The 15,804-nt window shown below is 38.7% G+C and overlaps 1 protein-coding gene across 1 annotated transcript in view; it reads right to left on the bottom strand.

Moving 5' to 3' along the window:
* The window catches only part of LOC132862700 (leucine-rich repeat-containing G-protein coupled receptor 6), an 81,092-nt gene that overhangs the window by 12,700 nt on the left and 52,588 nt on the right, over positions 1 to 15,804 (bottom strand). The window contains exons 4-7 of the mRNA XM_060894881.1: positions 13,639 to 13,710; positions 8,682 to 8,897; positions 6,449 to 6,520; positions 885 to 953 (exon numbers count right to left, since the gene is read on the bottom strand). Of these exons, the coding sequence (XP_060750864.1) occupies positions 885 to 953; positions 6,449 to 6,520; positions 8,682 to 8,897; positions 13,639 to 13,710 (429 nt within the window). The remainder of the gene's footprint in view (positions 1 to 884; positions 954 to 6,448; positions 6,521 to 8,681; positions 8,898 to 13,638; positions 13,711 to 15,804) is intronic.

Here is a 15,804-nt window from a genome sequence, read left to right as displayed (position 1 = left end):
GAGTGAGTGAGTGAGTGTGTGAGTGAGTATGTGTGTGATTGTGTGTGAGTGAATGTGAGTGAGTGTGTGTGATTGTATAAGTGTGATTGTGTGTGAGTGAATGTGAGTGATTGAGTGAGTGTGTGAGTGAGTGAGTATGAGAGTGTGATTGTGTGTAAGTGAGTGAGTGAGTGAGTGTGATTGTGTGTGAGTGAATGTGAGTGAGTGATCGAGTGAGTGAGTGCGTGAGTGAGTGAGTGTGAGAGTGTGATTGTGTGTGAGTGAGAGAGTGAGTGAATGTGAGTGAGTGTGTGAGTGAGTGTGAGAGTGTGATTGTGAGTGAGAGAGTGAGTGAGTGTGATTGTGTGTGAGTGAATGTGAGTGAATGTGTGTGTGATTGTATGAGTGTGATTGTGTGTGAGTGAGTGAGAGAGTGAGTGAGTGTGATTGTGTGTGAGAGAGATTGTGAGTGAGTGAGTGAGTGAGTGTGTGTGATTGTGTGTGAGTGAGTGAGTGTGTGAGAGAGTGATTGTGTGTGAGTGAATGTGAGTGAGTGATCGAGTGAGTGTGTGAGTGAGTGTGAGAGTGTGATTGTGTGTGAGTGAGTGAGTGAGTGAGTGAGTTTGATTGTGTGTGAGTATGGTATGGAAACAGCTGTCACAGTGAAGTGACACTTGAGGCAGATCCACTTCCATACAGTACACACATACACACTCACACACACACACGTATACACACACACCCCGCTCCGTCGCCACATCTGCTCCCAGCTCACATGCATTTCTACAATCAATTAAGCAAGGTACAATTTTCTTTTCCTGAAAGGTAACACTCCAGATGGCCTTCATGGAAGCGGTTCACTGTGAACAGATGCATGCTGGGTAATGTTACTCAGGTTTACTTACAGCTCCTGGAGTTTGTTCAGTGTCCGGATGGCCACGGGAAATTTCTGAAGACTGTTGAAGTTCAGCTCACTGGAGGAAAAAAAAAGGTGTGGGGTGGATGAGAGGGTCATCATAATAACACGTGTTTAGATGTTAACTGCCCCAGGCTGGAGATTTCTGCAGTGACACTGAGGTGTTTATCACTGTGGATCGACAGTAGTGTCACATCCAGTGATACAGTCAGTAACTGTACACCTACACACACTGTAGCTGTTGTCTACAGTGTACTGATTAACGATGTGTATAATCAAGTGATTAAACTCTACATACATATAAAAGAACTGACTAAGACACAAATCTTATATTCCGAAGGTTATATCGTCGCTGTCGGGCGAATCCTCGTATCTCCAAAACCGTTATTTTTCAGGAAATTAAAAAAACGCCGTACCTTATCTGCAGTACACAGGGTTTAGTCCGCGTTGCAGTGGATTGTCTTGCGCTAAATTCCTGTCCTCAGACGAGCACCAGAACTAGCGGGGGTCAAGATTTTTTTTTCTTTGAGCCCAGTGTTTTGAAGACATTTACCTCAGAAGACGTGTTGATTCGTTGCGACTCTTCTTGAGGAGAAATATGCCGCGAAGCTCTCCCGCGGAGTGAGGAAGAGGTGGACAGTTGAAGTGTCCAATGGAGTTATGAGATTTGTGCTCAAGCTATTTTCAAGACTTTAGATTGGTTAATAACTTGTAAAAATAACAGACCCACGTGGGGACTGACCAATAGCATCGATATGTGAAAAAATATGAAATTAACCAAATTTGGACATACGAGGTTTCCGCCCGACAGCGACGATATATTAATGTACTCTATCTAATACACAAGGATTTGTAATGGTGGCCATCCCATATAGAAAAGAATAGAAGTCTTTATTTTGCCACATATACATTACAGCACAGTGAAATTCTTTTTTCACATATACAGGGCCCCTGGAGCAGAGAAGGTTAAGGGCCTTGGTCAAGGGCCCAACAGTGGCAGCTTGGCAGTGCTGGGTCTTGGACCCTGATCCTCCAATTAACAAGCCAGGCACTTCAACAAAGTACACAGAGAAAGTGTTAATATTCTGAAGTTTTCTGAGAGGAAACAATTGTAACGTTGATATATCGTATAAGACAATAATCAACAATAATGTGAACAGTAACTGGGCTTCGTCACACCACCCGGTGTACACTGCTTATTTCCTACAACTTCACATCCTCCTAACTGTTTTATTCCATAATTTATCTATTCTCCTAGATGTCCATTAAGACGAACTGCTTTAATAATGTTAATTTTTAAGTATTCTAGTACAGTACATTTGCCTCTGATAATTATGATGCTGGACTTTTGTGTATATCTGATATTGAGATGTTTTTTTGGGCTGGCTTTCGTCATCATCTAGCTGATTTTATGGTGTAGACCTGCTAATCCTGGATCTAGCTTTATATTAGATACAGTGCTTTTAAGTTTTAACAGGCAGTCTGGAAGACCAGCAAATCCGTATCTATATGTGGCATCATGTTCTGAAAGTGTAACTTCATGCCTCGTCCTGCTGCTCCATAACATAAGCAAACAGCTGGAGATCGAATGGAGCGAGGGGAAATCCTTGCTAGGTTTATGTGGTCTTACAGCTGTTCCGCTCAGCCTAACTCACCATGACATGAACTTCTTTCACATACATTACTTTTGCTGCATGCCTTTCATAAACCCTCCTACATTTTGGTTCTGTTTGATTTTACAGGTATATAATCAGTCGTTCCCAAAATCTACACTATGTTGTCAAAAGTTTGTGGACACTTGACCATCATGTCCATACAGATTTGTTTTTTGGGCTCCAGTTCATGCCAAATGTGTTTAGTAGGGTTCTGTACACATAAGTTCTACACACCAACCTTAACACACCATGTCTTCATGAGCTTGTTTTGTGCAAAAAAGGACATATTTGGCCTTCTTTGTACCATCCATCCATCCATCCATCTATCCATTATCTGTAACACTTATCCTACACAAGATCATGGGGAAACTTGAGTCTATCCCAAGGGACTTGGGGAACAAGACGGGGGACCCCCTGGACAGCTTGCCAGCCCATCACCAAGCACAATCATACACACCTAGGACAGCTTAGAGATGTGATTGCACATGGGGAGGAAATCTGGGTACCCAGAGTAAACCACTGAAGCACAGGGAGAACGTGCAGACTCCACGCCCTCAGGTTGGAGGCAGGAATCAAACCCCCAACACCAAATGTGAACATGCTAACCATTAAACCACCACGCAGACATCATTTACAGTTAAGTGCTTCTAGACTTGTAGCAAAATTGACAGGTCATCACATTGGAAATGGGAGAATGGAAAAAAAAATTTTTGAGGCAAAAATGAACAGATGTGACATTATTAAAAAGTGATTAGAACTGGAGGACAGAAGATAACATAGCACCTTAATCTGAGACATTACTTATTAAACAATAATAGATGGACAAAAACACTTAAAGTGATTGAGCAGAGTAATAGTCACTTTATTCTGCTCATCCTCCCAGTCCGTATTTTCTATCCCTCATATCATTTCAGGTTTTAAGGACAGTGCTGGTGCTTTAAAGCAGTGAGTCTCTATTATAGTCACTGTCGAAATCCTCCATCTCTGACGTTTCTGCTTATGAAAAATCTAGGAGTCTAGGAGGCAGAACTGCATGAAGTACTTACGTCAACTTAAGTAGATACGTAACCCGACTCCTTCGGCACATTAATACCGATAGAAAGGTTTGGATTTTTGCCAGAAACTTCTGATCAGAAATACAAATTGTACTAAATCATGGCTAATTTATCATTCTGATCATTTCACATCTTAAAAATGATCGTGTGCAGTTTGCATAACTATACGCAAGCTTACATGAGCACCGGATAGACAAATAAAAAACAAAACAAAAAGAAGTCTCGCTATCGTGATATTGCTTTAAGATAAACCCTGATGATAGGGCAGGTTATTATTGTGAGGCATTATGAAAACGTAATCTCAGCCCATGCCTATTACTGCGAGACTCGTCTAAAGGGCAGGAAAAGGAGCTTTTCTTTCCAGCCTGCCTTTAGAAAGGAGTGGCAGAGGGATAATCAGTTAAATAAGAGTGTGCTTGGCAGTGCTCCTCCTGACTCATGACGCTCTGTCCCTGCACTAAGAGCACTCAGAGCTGAATAGACCTCATCATCCCCGTAATTATCGCTCTCATCCCTCAGTGTTAAGTGTAAGCTTTCAAAACAGAATAATCGTTTATATATTTTAACTCCCCCTTTTTTTTAAAAGCTGGAAAGCTGCCAGCGTGTTTGAAGTGTAGAGCGGCGGCAGTGCGGCCTTGGCTCATGGCCACACATACTAAAGCACTCACTTTATTTCAGCTTGTGTGTGTGTGTGTGTGTGTGTGTGTGTGTGTTTAACAGATGTCCCCAAGATGGATATATTTAATAGTTTTGACATTGTGGGGACAAATTCCATTTTTATTGTAAAACTGAGCATTCAAAACTTTATATATTAGCATGATTTACATCATTGCTAGTTTGTTAGCCTGTTTACTATAATGCTAGTTTGTTTGCTAACAATTTTTCTATAATGCTGTTTCTTTCTTAGTCTGTTTACTAAATTATATTGCTAGTTATCCTGGCTTTGTTTTATAATAGATGAATAGCTGGTGAACTATGCTGCTGTAATTAAATGATCACATATCAATGAACTTTAAATAGTTTCAAGAAGTACATAAAGCATCAAAAAAAAAACAAGTAGGGGATTTAGGAGAGATTGTTATATAAATGTGGATGTGTAACTTGAATTGTTCCACTCAGAGTAACTGCATTATGTGAATATGCTTTCTCTGTTTAAGCTAGCAAGATGTTTATCCGAACTACCTCGTGTCACGGGGAGCCTGTGCCTATCTCAGGCGTCATTGGGCATCAAGGCATGATACACCCTGGACGGAGTGCCAACCCATCACAGGGCACACACACTCTCTCATTCACTCACGCAATCACACACTACGGACAATTTTCCAGAGATGCCAATCAACCTACCATGCATGTCTTTGGACCGGGGGAGGAAACCGGAGTACCCGGAGGAAACCCCCGAGGCACGGGGAGAACATGCAAACTCCACACACACAAGGTGGAGGCGGGAATCGAACCCCCAACCCTGGAGGTGTGAGGCGCCACCGTGCCCCTGTTTAAATTAAAATAAAATCAAATAAAAAATAGACTTAAAAGGGAAAGATGTATTAAAAATAAAAAATGTGTGTGCACCACAGTGTTTTTTATCAAAAAAATAAGAAATATGTACCTGAATTTGTCATTTAAGGATCTTTTGATCGGAAAGTCGGGATTCAAGCCCCAGCACTGCCAAGCTGCCACTGTTGGGCAACTGCATGAATTCATTCATATCCTGCACTACTTGTTTGTACACAAGTTTGAGCAGGAAATGTTGCCAAGGCCTGGAACCCGTGTTCCGAGGCAGAAACACAGCCATGCTTGCCGTGCCATGATTGATTTCATAAGAAGTGATATATGTATGCACGACTCTCAGGGCTCAATGTTTCTAGTAAATCCTAAAACGCCATTTTTAGCACTTCAGCAGGCCATTAAACTAGCAGGTGTGAAAGTTATGCATGTGCTGGAGACCACCATGTATTTAACATGTGCTGAATGCTTTAAAACCTGCTTACATGTTACGTTAGAGAATTAAATTTTGGCTCGGAATTCACAGCCCCTTTCAAAATTCCTCATGAAGTTTAACAGGGTTTCTCATGGGGCCTTAATGAAAAAAAAAATCATTTTATTCTGATCTCCAGGTCAGTGCGCTGAGGAGACGAACATGTGGATTTCTGGCACTGCAATTTGGAAACTACATGCACACTTCCTAAAGGAAATAAAGGAGCTAAATCTTTGAAATAAGATACACTTTAAAAATATTTCCAAAAGGTTAACAAGTGTTCCTGGTCAGGATGGAAGAGTTGGAGAGAGGAGAAAAGAACAAAGGAACTGGGTGTGAGTCAAAGTGAAAATAATCGCCACATCCGAAGCTAAAAACTAAACTAACACAATCTAAAAACGCTTTCATTCAGGTTTGAAGAAATAGTGTTTTTGCTTTATTGTATTGTAACTTCAGGGATTGTGTTGACTCACTATCCTGGCAACCTTCCCCAGGACCTGCTTTACTGTGACTGATCAAAGCTTACCGTGTTGGGGTCATCAAGGAGAATGCAACTCAACCTTAACCTCCATGAACTATTTTAATGATAGGTAAGAGCTTTTTTTTGCAAAACATGCTCTGTGTACAGTTTAGGAGCTTTGGGATTGTGTTATAAGAGCTCTATTGTTTATGTCTAATACCGAACTGAACTGGCACAAGGAAATCAAGTCAGGTTATTTCTGTATTAATTTCCCATCGTCTCATTGAACCTGGCGCCATGCTGAGCCTTCAGTCACTGAAATTACAGGGCCTGATACTTAAAAAAACAGGAAATAGCTTTTTATGCTGCCTTTAATCATTCGACAAAAAAAGCGACGATTGCACTTACAGAGTCTCAAGACTGCGAAGGCCCTCGAAGCAGTTCTCTCCCAGAGTCTGGATTAGGTTGTTATGAAGATGCCTGAGCACAAAAACAGTCATTAAAAGTGAAGAAAGCATCAAAAGCTCCGCAAGATTATAATCATTAGAGAGCAATCATGTCTTATATAAACAGAACCCGCTACACAGGCTGAGATAAAGTCAGGTTCAAAAGTCTGAATCAACAAGCAAGAAACTTTATGTGTCATTCTGTCATACTGTGCAGGTACATTTCTGTTCTTTCAGCTATAAAATGTGTAGATGTACCACAACGCTGTGTAGTTTCTCAAGCTAAAGGTACAGTAGTTATACCTGTGAAGGAGCCAGTGGAGGAACAGGAGATAGTACCCCACTTTTAATACCTGTACTTAACCGTAGAGGGTGGAATTAAAGGATTATTCATGACTGACACATCTCAAGGTTAATTTTTATATTCTGTTTTTTTAAGACATCATCTGTGAAGTGTGAAGGAGGTTTTTGCCTTGAATCCCAGGCCTGAAACCCAAAAATGACCAATATATGAAGTAGAAATGATAAAGTCCCAGGCCAAACTATAAAAAAGGCAGAAGTAACAAGAATGAGACAGGACAAAAGCTAAATATGTTGCATGCAACAAAATTTCCCACAAAGTTGTCATCTTCATGATGCAAAAAAGTGACAAAATTGAACCCAATCAAACAAGAAATATGGATTATGTAACAAAAATGACTCATGCAAAACAATACATAAAGTGGAAGTGACAATAACGGCCCTAATGTGGCCGAAGAGACAAAGATTCCCTAAGACGAGTAATAAACAAGGAGCAGACGATGAGAATGACCCAGACTAGATGGTAAACGAGATGGATGTAACAAAAAATGATCTCTGAGGTGTTACTTAAGGTGAAAGCGACAAAAATGACCTGGACTATATTATAAATGTAGCAAAAAAACCAACAATTCCTCAGTTCAGACAATAAACATGAAGGAAGTGACAAAAAGGACCCAGGCCAGATGATAAACAAAGATGGAAGTAACAAAAATGATTTACGGCAAGTGATACGCAAGGTGGAAGCGTCAAAAATGCCGTGAACTAAATAATAAATGTGGAAGAAGAGACAGAAATTCTCCAAGCCAAGCAATAAACAAGGAGGAAGTGACAAGAACGACCCAAACCCAGATGATATTTAAGACTGAAATAATAAAAATGACCCTGAACAATATGTGATGCAGACGTAACAAAAATGAACCCATTCAAACTATAACTAGGATGATGTAACAACAATGACATGTGCCAAACAATACATAAAATCGAAGGGAAAACAATGATCCAAGCTAAATAAGAAGTTAGACACAGAAAGTAAACAAATCTTAGGTTAGACAATAAACAAGGAGGAGGTGACAAGAAGTATGAGGATGGTGTAATAAAAATGACGCATAAAATGATAAATGATAATGATATATGATAAATGATAAATGTAGAAGAAGAGAAACAGTTTCCCCAAGCCAAGAAATAAACAAGGAGGAAGTGACAAGAATGACCAAGACAAGATGATAAACATGATGAAAGTAACAAGAATGATCTGCCAAGTGATACTTACTGTAAGCGATAAAAATGACCTAGACTAAATGATAAATGTGGAAGCAGAGACAGACTTTCCGCGACAAACAAGGAAAAGACGACAACAACGACCCAAGCCGAGATGATAAACAAGATGAAAGTATCACAAATGACCCCAAACCATATGTTATGCAGAAGTAACAAAGGTGAAACAGGTCAAATTATAAATGAGGATGATTTAACAAAAAATAAAAACAATGCATGTCAAGATATGGAAGTAACAACAAGGACATTGTGGTGCTAAAAGTGTCAAAATGACCCAGGCTTAATGATAAATGAAGCAGAAGTGTAAAAATATACCAGACCAAATATAACAACAATGACGCATCTCAGTATATCGAGAGACAGACGTGACTAAAACGACAAGGTGGCCAAACGATACATACTGTACTGTAATACTCATCCCCCTGCATCCTGAGAAGTATTTTAAACTTAAATTTGAATTGATTTTATTTGATTTCTTGGTATATAGTTACTCAACAGGCTCAGGGCTTTTTTGTAAGCTCTTGAAACTCGCTCTCCGTTGTTCCGATTCCATTTACAGATAAAAAATACTGCATGAATAAGCTATACAAGTAGGAAGTATAAAGGAAGTGTTTACATACAGCACAACGAGGTTGGACAGGTTCCTGAAGGCGTAGTCTGGGATGTGTGTGATGCGGTTGAGAGCGAGGGTCATGGCCTGCAGAGTGGAAAGGTCACTGAGCGCGCTCACTGGGATTTCGGTTAGCGCGTTGTCATCCAGCCACAGGTGGCGCAGAGACCGCATGCCTGAAAACGCCTGAGCGGGAACGTCTGCGATGAGGTTAGCGTCCAGACGTCTGAAACAGAAAAGCATGAAGTTCTTACCTCATCCTTCTCCTCCACTTTTTTCTAATTTTCTCCTCTTCTCTCCTGTTTCTTTTCTTATTTATCTTTTCCTTTACACTCTTCTTCCTTTCTTTTTCTACTCATCTCTTTCTACTTCTTTTACATTTCTATTCCTTCTATTCTTTTTCTACTTTCCGTTGTTGTTTCTTTCTCTTCTTTTTTTTTTTTTTTTACGTTTTTTCATCTACAGTCTAAAAGTCTTCCATTTATTTCTATTTTTTCTAAAATATTTTTACTGTTCTTTGACATTATTTATATTTTCTTTTCACCTCTCCTTCTAGCCATATTTATTTTTACTATTTTATTTTTATTTTCTTTTCACCTTTTCATTTTCTCCTCATCCTCTTTTCCTTCCTCTAATTGCCTCATCTTTATTTTTCTCTTTTACCGTTTTTATTTGTTTTAATTTTTGACTGATTGATGATAATAATAATATTAATAATAATGATAATAATAATTAATAATAATAATAATAATCTTTCTGTTCTAATTTTCTAACTTAGTGCTAATTAAATGAATCGTTGTGTTTACAATAAACAAATCTGTATGATTCTCAACTTAAAAACAGAGGAAACATCATTTTGCGTTGTTTCTGCCTCATAAAAGCTTTTTGGAAGTGAAGCGCGGCCTTGAGCTGTTTTCTAATCACAAGACAAGCGAACAATTTACTATTGTTCCTGCCCAAATTTCCTTTGAAGCCACCACTCCCTCCTAAGGGAGAAAACATACACACACACACACACACACACACACACACACACACACACACACACACTCCGTCATAGATAACTGACTTCTGTCGGTAGTATAATGAGCCAATTAACCCGACTGCTGTGTCACACCGTGTGCTTGTCTTGGATTTGTCAGCGTCTCTGATCAACATCTTCACTTGATTTTGTCTGGATTTTTTTCTTTTTTTCTTTTAATGTAAAGCCAAGATAAGCTGCTCGAGCTGGGGCTTGTTTAATATCTGTTATAACACGCTTCACTTTTCACCCAACGTGGTGAAAGTTATCCTTTAGGTGAGAGAGAGAGAGCGAGAGAGCGAGAGAGAGAGAGAGAGCGAGAGAGAGAGAGAGAGAGAGAGAGAGAGCGAGAGAGAGAGAGAGAGAGCGAGTACAGTAATTACAGGACACTCTACATTCTATCCTTCCTTTCACCTCTTAGTATTTTTTCTCCCTCCGCTAGGTTACGCTTCTCTTCTCTTCTCTTTTCTTCTCTTTATTTACATTCTCTACTAATTGCTTCTCATATTTTTCTTTTCTATTCTCTTTTCTCCTTGTCTTTTTTTTTTTTTTTTTTAATTTTAAATCATTAACGTATACATTTCCTTCTTTCTCCTCTATTTTTCTGTTCATTTTACTTTATTCTTTTTAAAACTTTTTCTTGAATGGTATTTTTTTTAGGTATTCCCATCTCCTTTTTCTTTTCTTTTCTCCTCTTTTTCCTATTTTCTCCTCTTTATTCCCCCTCTCCTCTGCTCTTCTTCTTGTATTCATATAAATCTTTTTCCACACCCTTTTGTCTATCCTTTTATCCTTTTTTCTCCTCTCCTCTGTCTCCTCTTTCTTCTTCTTTCATTATTTTTTTTACTTCTCTTGTTTGTTCCCTTCTTTTTTCCAGTTATTTTCATCAACAGTCTTACAGTTCCATTTCTGTATTTTTTTTCTTTTTCTCCTCACATCTTCCTCCTTTTTCATGCTCCCTCATTCATCTGTTTTTTCCCCCTTTTACTTTATTCTTTAAACTCTCTTATATATGTATATCCACTCCTCTCTGTCCTCAGTAGAGATGGATGTCCTCCCAGCGTCGACACGTTAAGCCTTTGATCTAATGAAATCTGCCCTCTGGATTCCGGGGGCGAGTTGTGATGTATGACAGCGAAGTCGGCCGCGAGCACTTCCTCCACATTCTTCCCCTCCAGTGACCTTTCACACTCATTCATTCCTCATCTCCTCCTCCCTCCTTCATCCCTTGCTCCTGCTCCAGCTTTATTACAGTCAAGGCTAAAAGTCTGAGTGCATCTAAGAGCTGCTTTCATTTCACCAATCATAAAACACTACACAATATCTATGTATAGTCTGATTGGCTGAGGCCAGAACACTGTGTTCTGATTGGCTGAAAGGAGTAAGGACTTTTTTGTTATGTAATGTTTTTTTCTGTTATGCAAAATCTTACCTCTCACATATGAGATTTATTCCTCAAAGAAGGACATAGCATACTTTTTATATGATTATAGTTACATTTCATTTAATATTGTAAAACCTTCATAAGAGGAGTTACGTTAAAAGTCTTCTCACATAATCCCCTTATCCATGATTACACATATTCCTTTGATAAATATTATTTATTGCCTTATTTTTAGGCTCCACAGTGGTGTTAATATGCAGCTCATATTACAAGTGTACAAGTGTAGACACTCAGGACTTTAAGAATTTGTCCTCTTTTATAAGTATTTCTGTTTTTCCCTGATATATATATATATATATATATATATATATATATATATATATATATATATATATATATATATATATATACACATCTTCAACAATAATATTCAGTTTAAGATTATCAACAGAGAGCACATCTAAGGCACACTGAAAGCCAACAGAGTCCTACCTCATTTTAGAAAATAAATTATTTATTTATACTGATTGAAAAGGTCCCATAAGTCCATTTCCAATCCAACAGCAGAACGAAAGGTTAGTGTACTAATAAAAGGCTTAATATACAGCTGTGATTTGAGGCTGTGCTACTGTCAGAGCTGCTGTCATAGTAAATAAATCAGTACAAACGGACCAATGAAAATCAAGAATTTAACAACACTGGATGTAAATAATAACCCACAGTGTGTCCTAGAAACTTTGTATTTATAAGTTGGGAAGGCTCTCTTAACTAACTACAAATGAATGTAGCTGCTGTGAACTTTATCATAATCAAATCATTTCTTTTCAATTGGTGCTGAACTGGTAACCAGTTTTCTGTGTACACCGACCACGTAATAACTGATAAGAACTGAAAATAGCTTCTGATATGAGGAACTGGAAGCCGCATCCAGTGATGCTCTTACTTCAGTGATGTTCTTGAGAACCTGAAAGTCAGAGCTCAAAGAAAATCCAGATGCCTTCATCTGGAAGCCATAAGTAAGATGCAGAATGAGCAGCGAGAGACTCAATGATCTGTAAACGAGTGTAATTTTCCCCTCTTCCCTTTTTCCACCACTTCAACAAGCCCTATCCTAATAGGAATCATGCGCTATCTAACCAGCTATCCCAGTGGAACTGAAATACTACTTCACTTTAATAATATTGACCTTCGCCCCCGCTGACTATAATTCTCTAGAACTAACTCAATATAACTAATTCTCAATAGCTAACTCGCTAAAGCTAACTCTCTATAGCTAACTCACTGCAGCTAATTCACTCTAGCTAACTCTCTATGGCTAATTCTCTATAGCAAACTTGCTATAGCTAATTCACTATAGCTAACTCTCTATAGCTAACTTTCTAAAGCTAATTCTATAGCTAACTCAATATAGCTAATTCACTAAAGCTCTCTCTTTAGCTAATTTTCTATAGCTATCTCACTGTAGCTAACTTGCTATACAGTAGCTAATTATCTATAGTTAACTCACTGTATATAGCTAACTTTCTAAAGCTAATTCTATTACTGACTCACCATAACTCATGAGTTACACACACACGCGCACAACCACACACACACACAAAGGTCAGATATGTGGAGTGGTATTTCATTTGCACTGGGATCTTAGGGAGCTATTTAGAAAGCGCATGATTCCTATTAGGATAGGGCTTGTTGAAGTGGCGGAAAAAGGGAAGAGGGGAAATTTACACTTATTTACAGATCATTGACTCTCTCGCTGCTCGTTCTGCATCTTCCTCATGGCTTCCAGATGAAGGCATTCATTTTAAATCACACTTCTTCATCAAACACTGGAGCAAGAACACTATGTAACAGTAGTTGCCTCCTCTAAAAAGGCCTGAAACCTGAAAACCGATGCAGAGAGAGCGAGACACTGCTCCTCCTTTCAGCCTTCATCAGCTGAATAGCTCAGCAGCTTACTGACTGAGATACTGACTGAAATAAATAAATAAAGAAAGAAAGAAAGAAAGAAAGAAAGAAAGAAAGAAAGAATCCTTTAAACCCACAGCAGAGGTAAGAGGGAAAGATACAGAAACACCAGTAAAACCGAAAACTGAGCTGCTCACTTATCCATCATGCTAAATCAGATCGCTAGCTAACACATTAAACAGCGTCTTCATTCTGCTGATTTCACATAACAGAGGCCACGTGGAGCCGCTTCCTGCTTTACGAGTGGATTATTGTGCTGTAGCCTGCAGTTCGGCTGCACGTACACCTGCTTTACTGCGTGTAAACACGATCTGCCCCCTGGGGCAAATAGTAAACAACATTAGTACCGTAATAGGCGAATAAAGAACAGAGGCTTGCTCTCTGCCTTCACTCTGCTAGAGGCCAGGCCAAGGATGACAACATCACCACAAGCCAAATGCTATGCCCTTATATGGTATGTTTTTTTTTTTTTGCATTCATTTCTGTGTTTTGATAAAGAGCTGGTTCTGCAACAGAATGTGCTGAATAATCAATCATTAAAATGATCGGAAGAAGAAGATGATGATGATGATGATGATGATGATGATGAAGACTCACAGTGAAAGTAGATTGGGCAGTTCCCATGGATCTTCACTCTCCAGTCTCTCCAGCTGGTTGTTCTGCAGCATCCTGAAAAAAAGGTCAACTTATTAAAACAGTAAAGCTGTAAAACAGCATGCACCTGCACTCATCAATCTTTTCTTTCTTTCTTTCTTTCTTTCTTTCTTTCTTTCTTTCTTTCTTTCTTTTCAGAACTCCATCCTTCATTCACTTTTATTTCTTTATTTTCATTTTAAGCATGATAATGAATATAATAATAATAATAATAATAATAATAATAATAATAATAATAATAATAATAAGACACTTATAAAATGTAGAAATTAAATCTGGAGTCTGGAGTGACATCCTTCAAGCTGCAGGCATCTCAGAAGAAAAGAAGAAGTAGAAGAAGAAGAAGAAGAAGAAGAAGAAGAAGAAGAAGAAGAAGAAACAAGTCCTTTATTAGCTTTTTTTTTCGTTAAATGGAAGTTATTTTTTAAGTAATGAAGAGGTCGTTTTATACACCTTTCAACAAAGCAGGGAGAAAAAGAAGGAAAGGGAGAAATTGTAAAGGATAAGAGAATGAAAGAGTGAATAGGAAGGAGGAGGAACCGCTTGGGTGGGCCGCTGATGTCATGCTTGTAGAACCGGCTGAATAAAAGAGAGGAAAAGTGAGGGAGAAACCAAGAGAACAATGGAGCTCAAAGCAAATTATTCCAACATGAGTGAGAGAGAGAGAGAGAGAGAGAGAGGGAGAGAGAGTGAGAGAGAGAAAGAGAGAGAGCAGATCTTTAAATTTCATGGCAGACAGCTTTATCACGTCCCAATCGGCTGAAACCTCTGACATTCGAGAAAAGAGAGACGCCTGTTTCTTATGGAGAATAGACGAGGCTTTGTGAAACGTCTTTATCGAGGAGATGATGGTGCCACAACAGCCATTGTGAAGCCAGACTTCAAAAAACTACATAAAGAACAAGCCTCTTTTCTCCTGCACTCATTAGAATACAACAACGTTTTTATTCATCCGCCCTTTCCTCTGGACCCCCCCATACCCAATAAACACCCCTCTCCACCCTTACCTCTCCCCCTAGGCCCATCCCATCCCGGCCCGTCCCTGTCCCTCTTTTCCCTTTCCTACTCTCATGACAAAATCAAATTGCTTTTTCCACAAGATCTTTATCAGAGTAAATAATCGTGGGTTCAAATGGAGCTGCGAGTGTTTATTATGCATTTCTACAAGACTTCATCACTCTTTACTAATAAAAATCTGAAATAGATGCTGTGTTCAAATCACAAGGAGGCTCCCTTGGTAGGGCAGGTAGTGTGTTGAGTGCTTCTGGTGAGATGAGAGCAGTTTAATGTCAAAGAAAGAAAGTGATCAATGAAATGTTATTAAGAGATAGCTGGAAAAGTGAGAAAGAAATGAAAATGAAGTGAAAGAAAAAAGGAAGGAAAATAAATAAAGACAAAAAAATGAACGACCATAAATTAAGAGATGAAAGACACTAGAAATAGATGAATAGAGTAAATGAAAAATAGAAAGGATGACGGGTCAAAGGTAAAATGTCAGATGGATGAAGTGAAATTTACTCACAAAAGAAAAGTAATGAATGAATGAATTAATTAATTACTTTTTTATAGATACTAGAGATGGATGGCGAAAATGATATTGGAAGATATGCAAAATAGAAAGGAAGACAGCTGATGGATGGAGTTTTGAAAGATAAAATTGGATGGCTGGAGTGAAGAAAGAAAGAAAGAAAGAAAGAAAGAAAGAAAGAAAGAAAGAAAGGTTTCAGGACAGCTTTTGCATGGCATCAGGTATTTATTTATTTGTGCTCTGATTTCTGGTTTCTTCTAATACACACTAGTTAAGCTAACTTTAGGTAGTTAGTTAGTTTGTGTCTATTAGCCTAAATTCACAAAGATATCTTTAATACACTTGTACCTTAGCTAATATACTGTAGCAGCGTGCTGTGAGGTTGCAGAGGAGATTCGATCTTTTCACATCCGCCACACCCTAGTGTTCACAGTCTCTAAATCATGATTGGTCAATCACGGTTGATGGGTGGAGTTAAGTGAAGAGTTTGCGGCTCAAAAATCTGATCCGAGTATGAGCCTCTTAATTTGGCCAAATTGAAGGGAAGCATTTCTTATTCAAGGTGTTTGTGTATGTGTGAG

Source organism: Tachysurus vachellii, chromosome 19 (genome assembly GCF_030014155.1).
Source record: "Tachysurus vachellii isolate PV-2020 chromosome 19, HZAU_Pvac_v1, whole genome shotgun sequence".
In the NCBI taxonomy this organism is placed as follows: Eukaryota; Metazoa; Chordata; class Actinopteri; order Siluriformes; family Bagridae; genus Tachysurus; species Tachysurus vachellii.
This window is presented reverse-complemented; position numbering and strand designations above follow the sequence as displayed.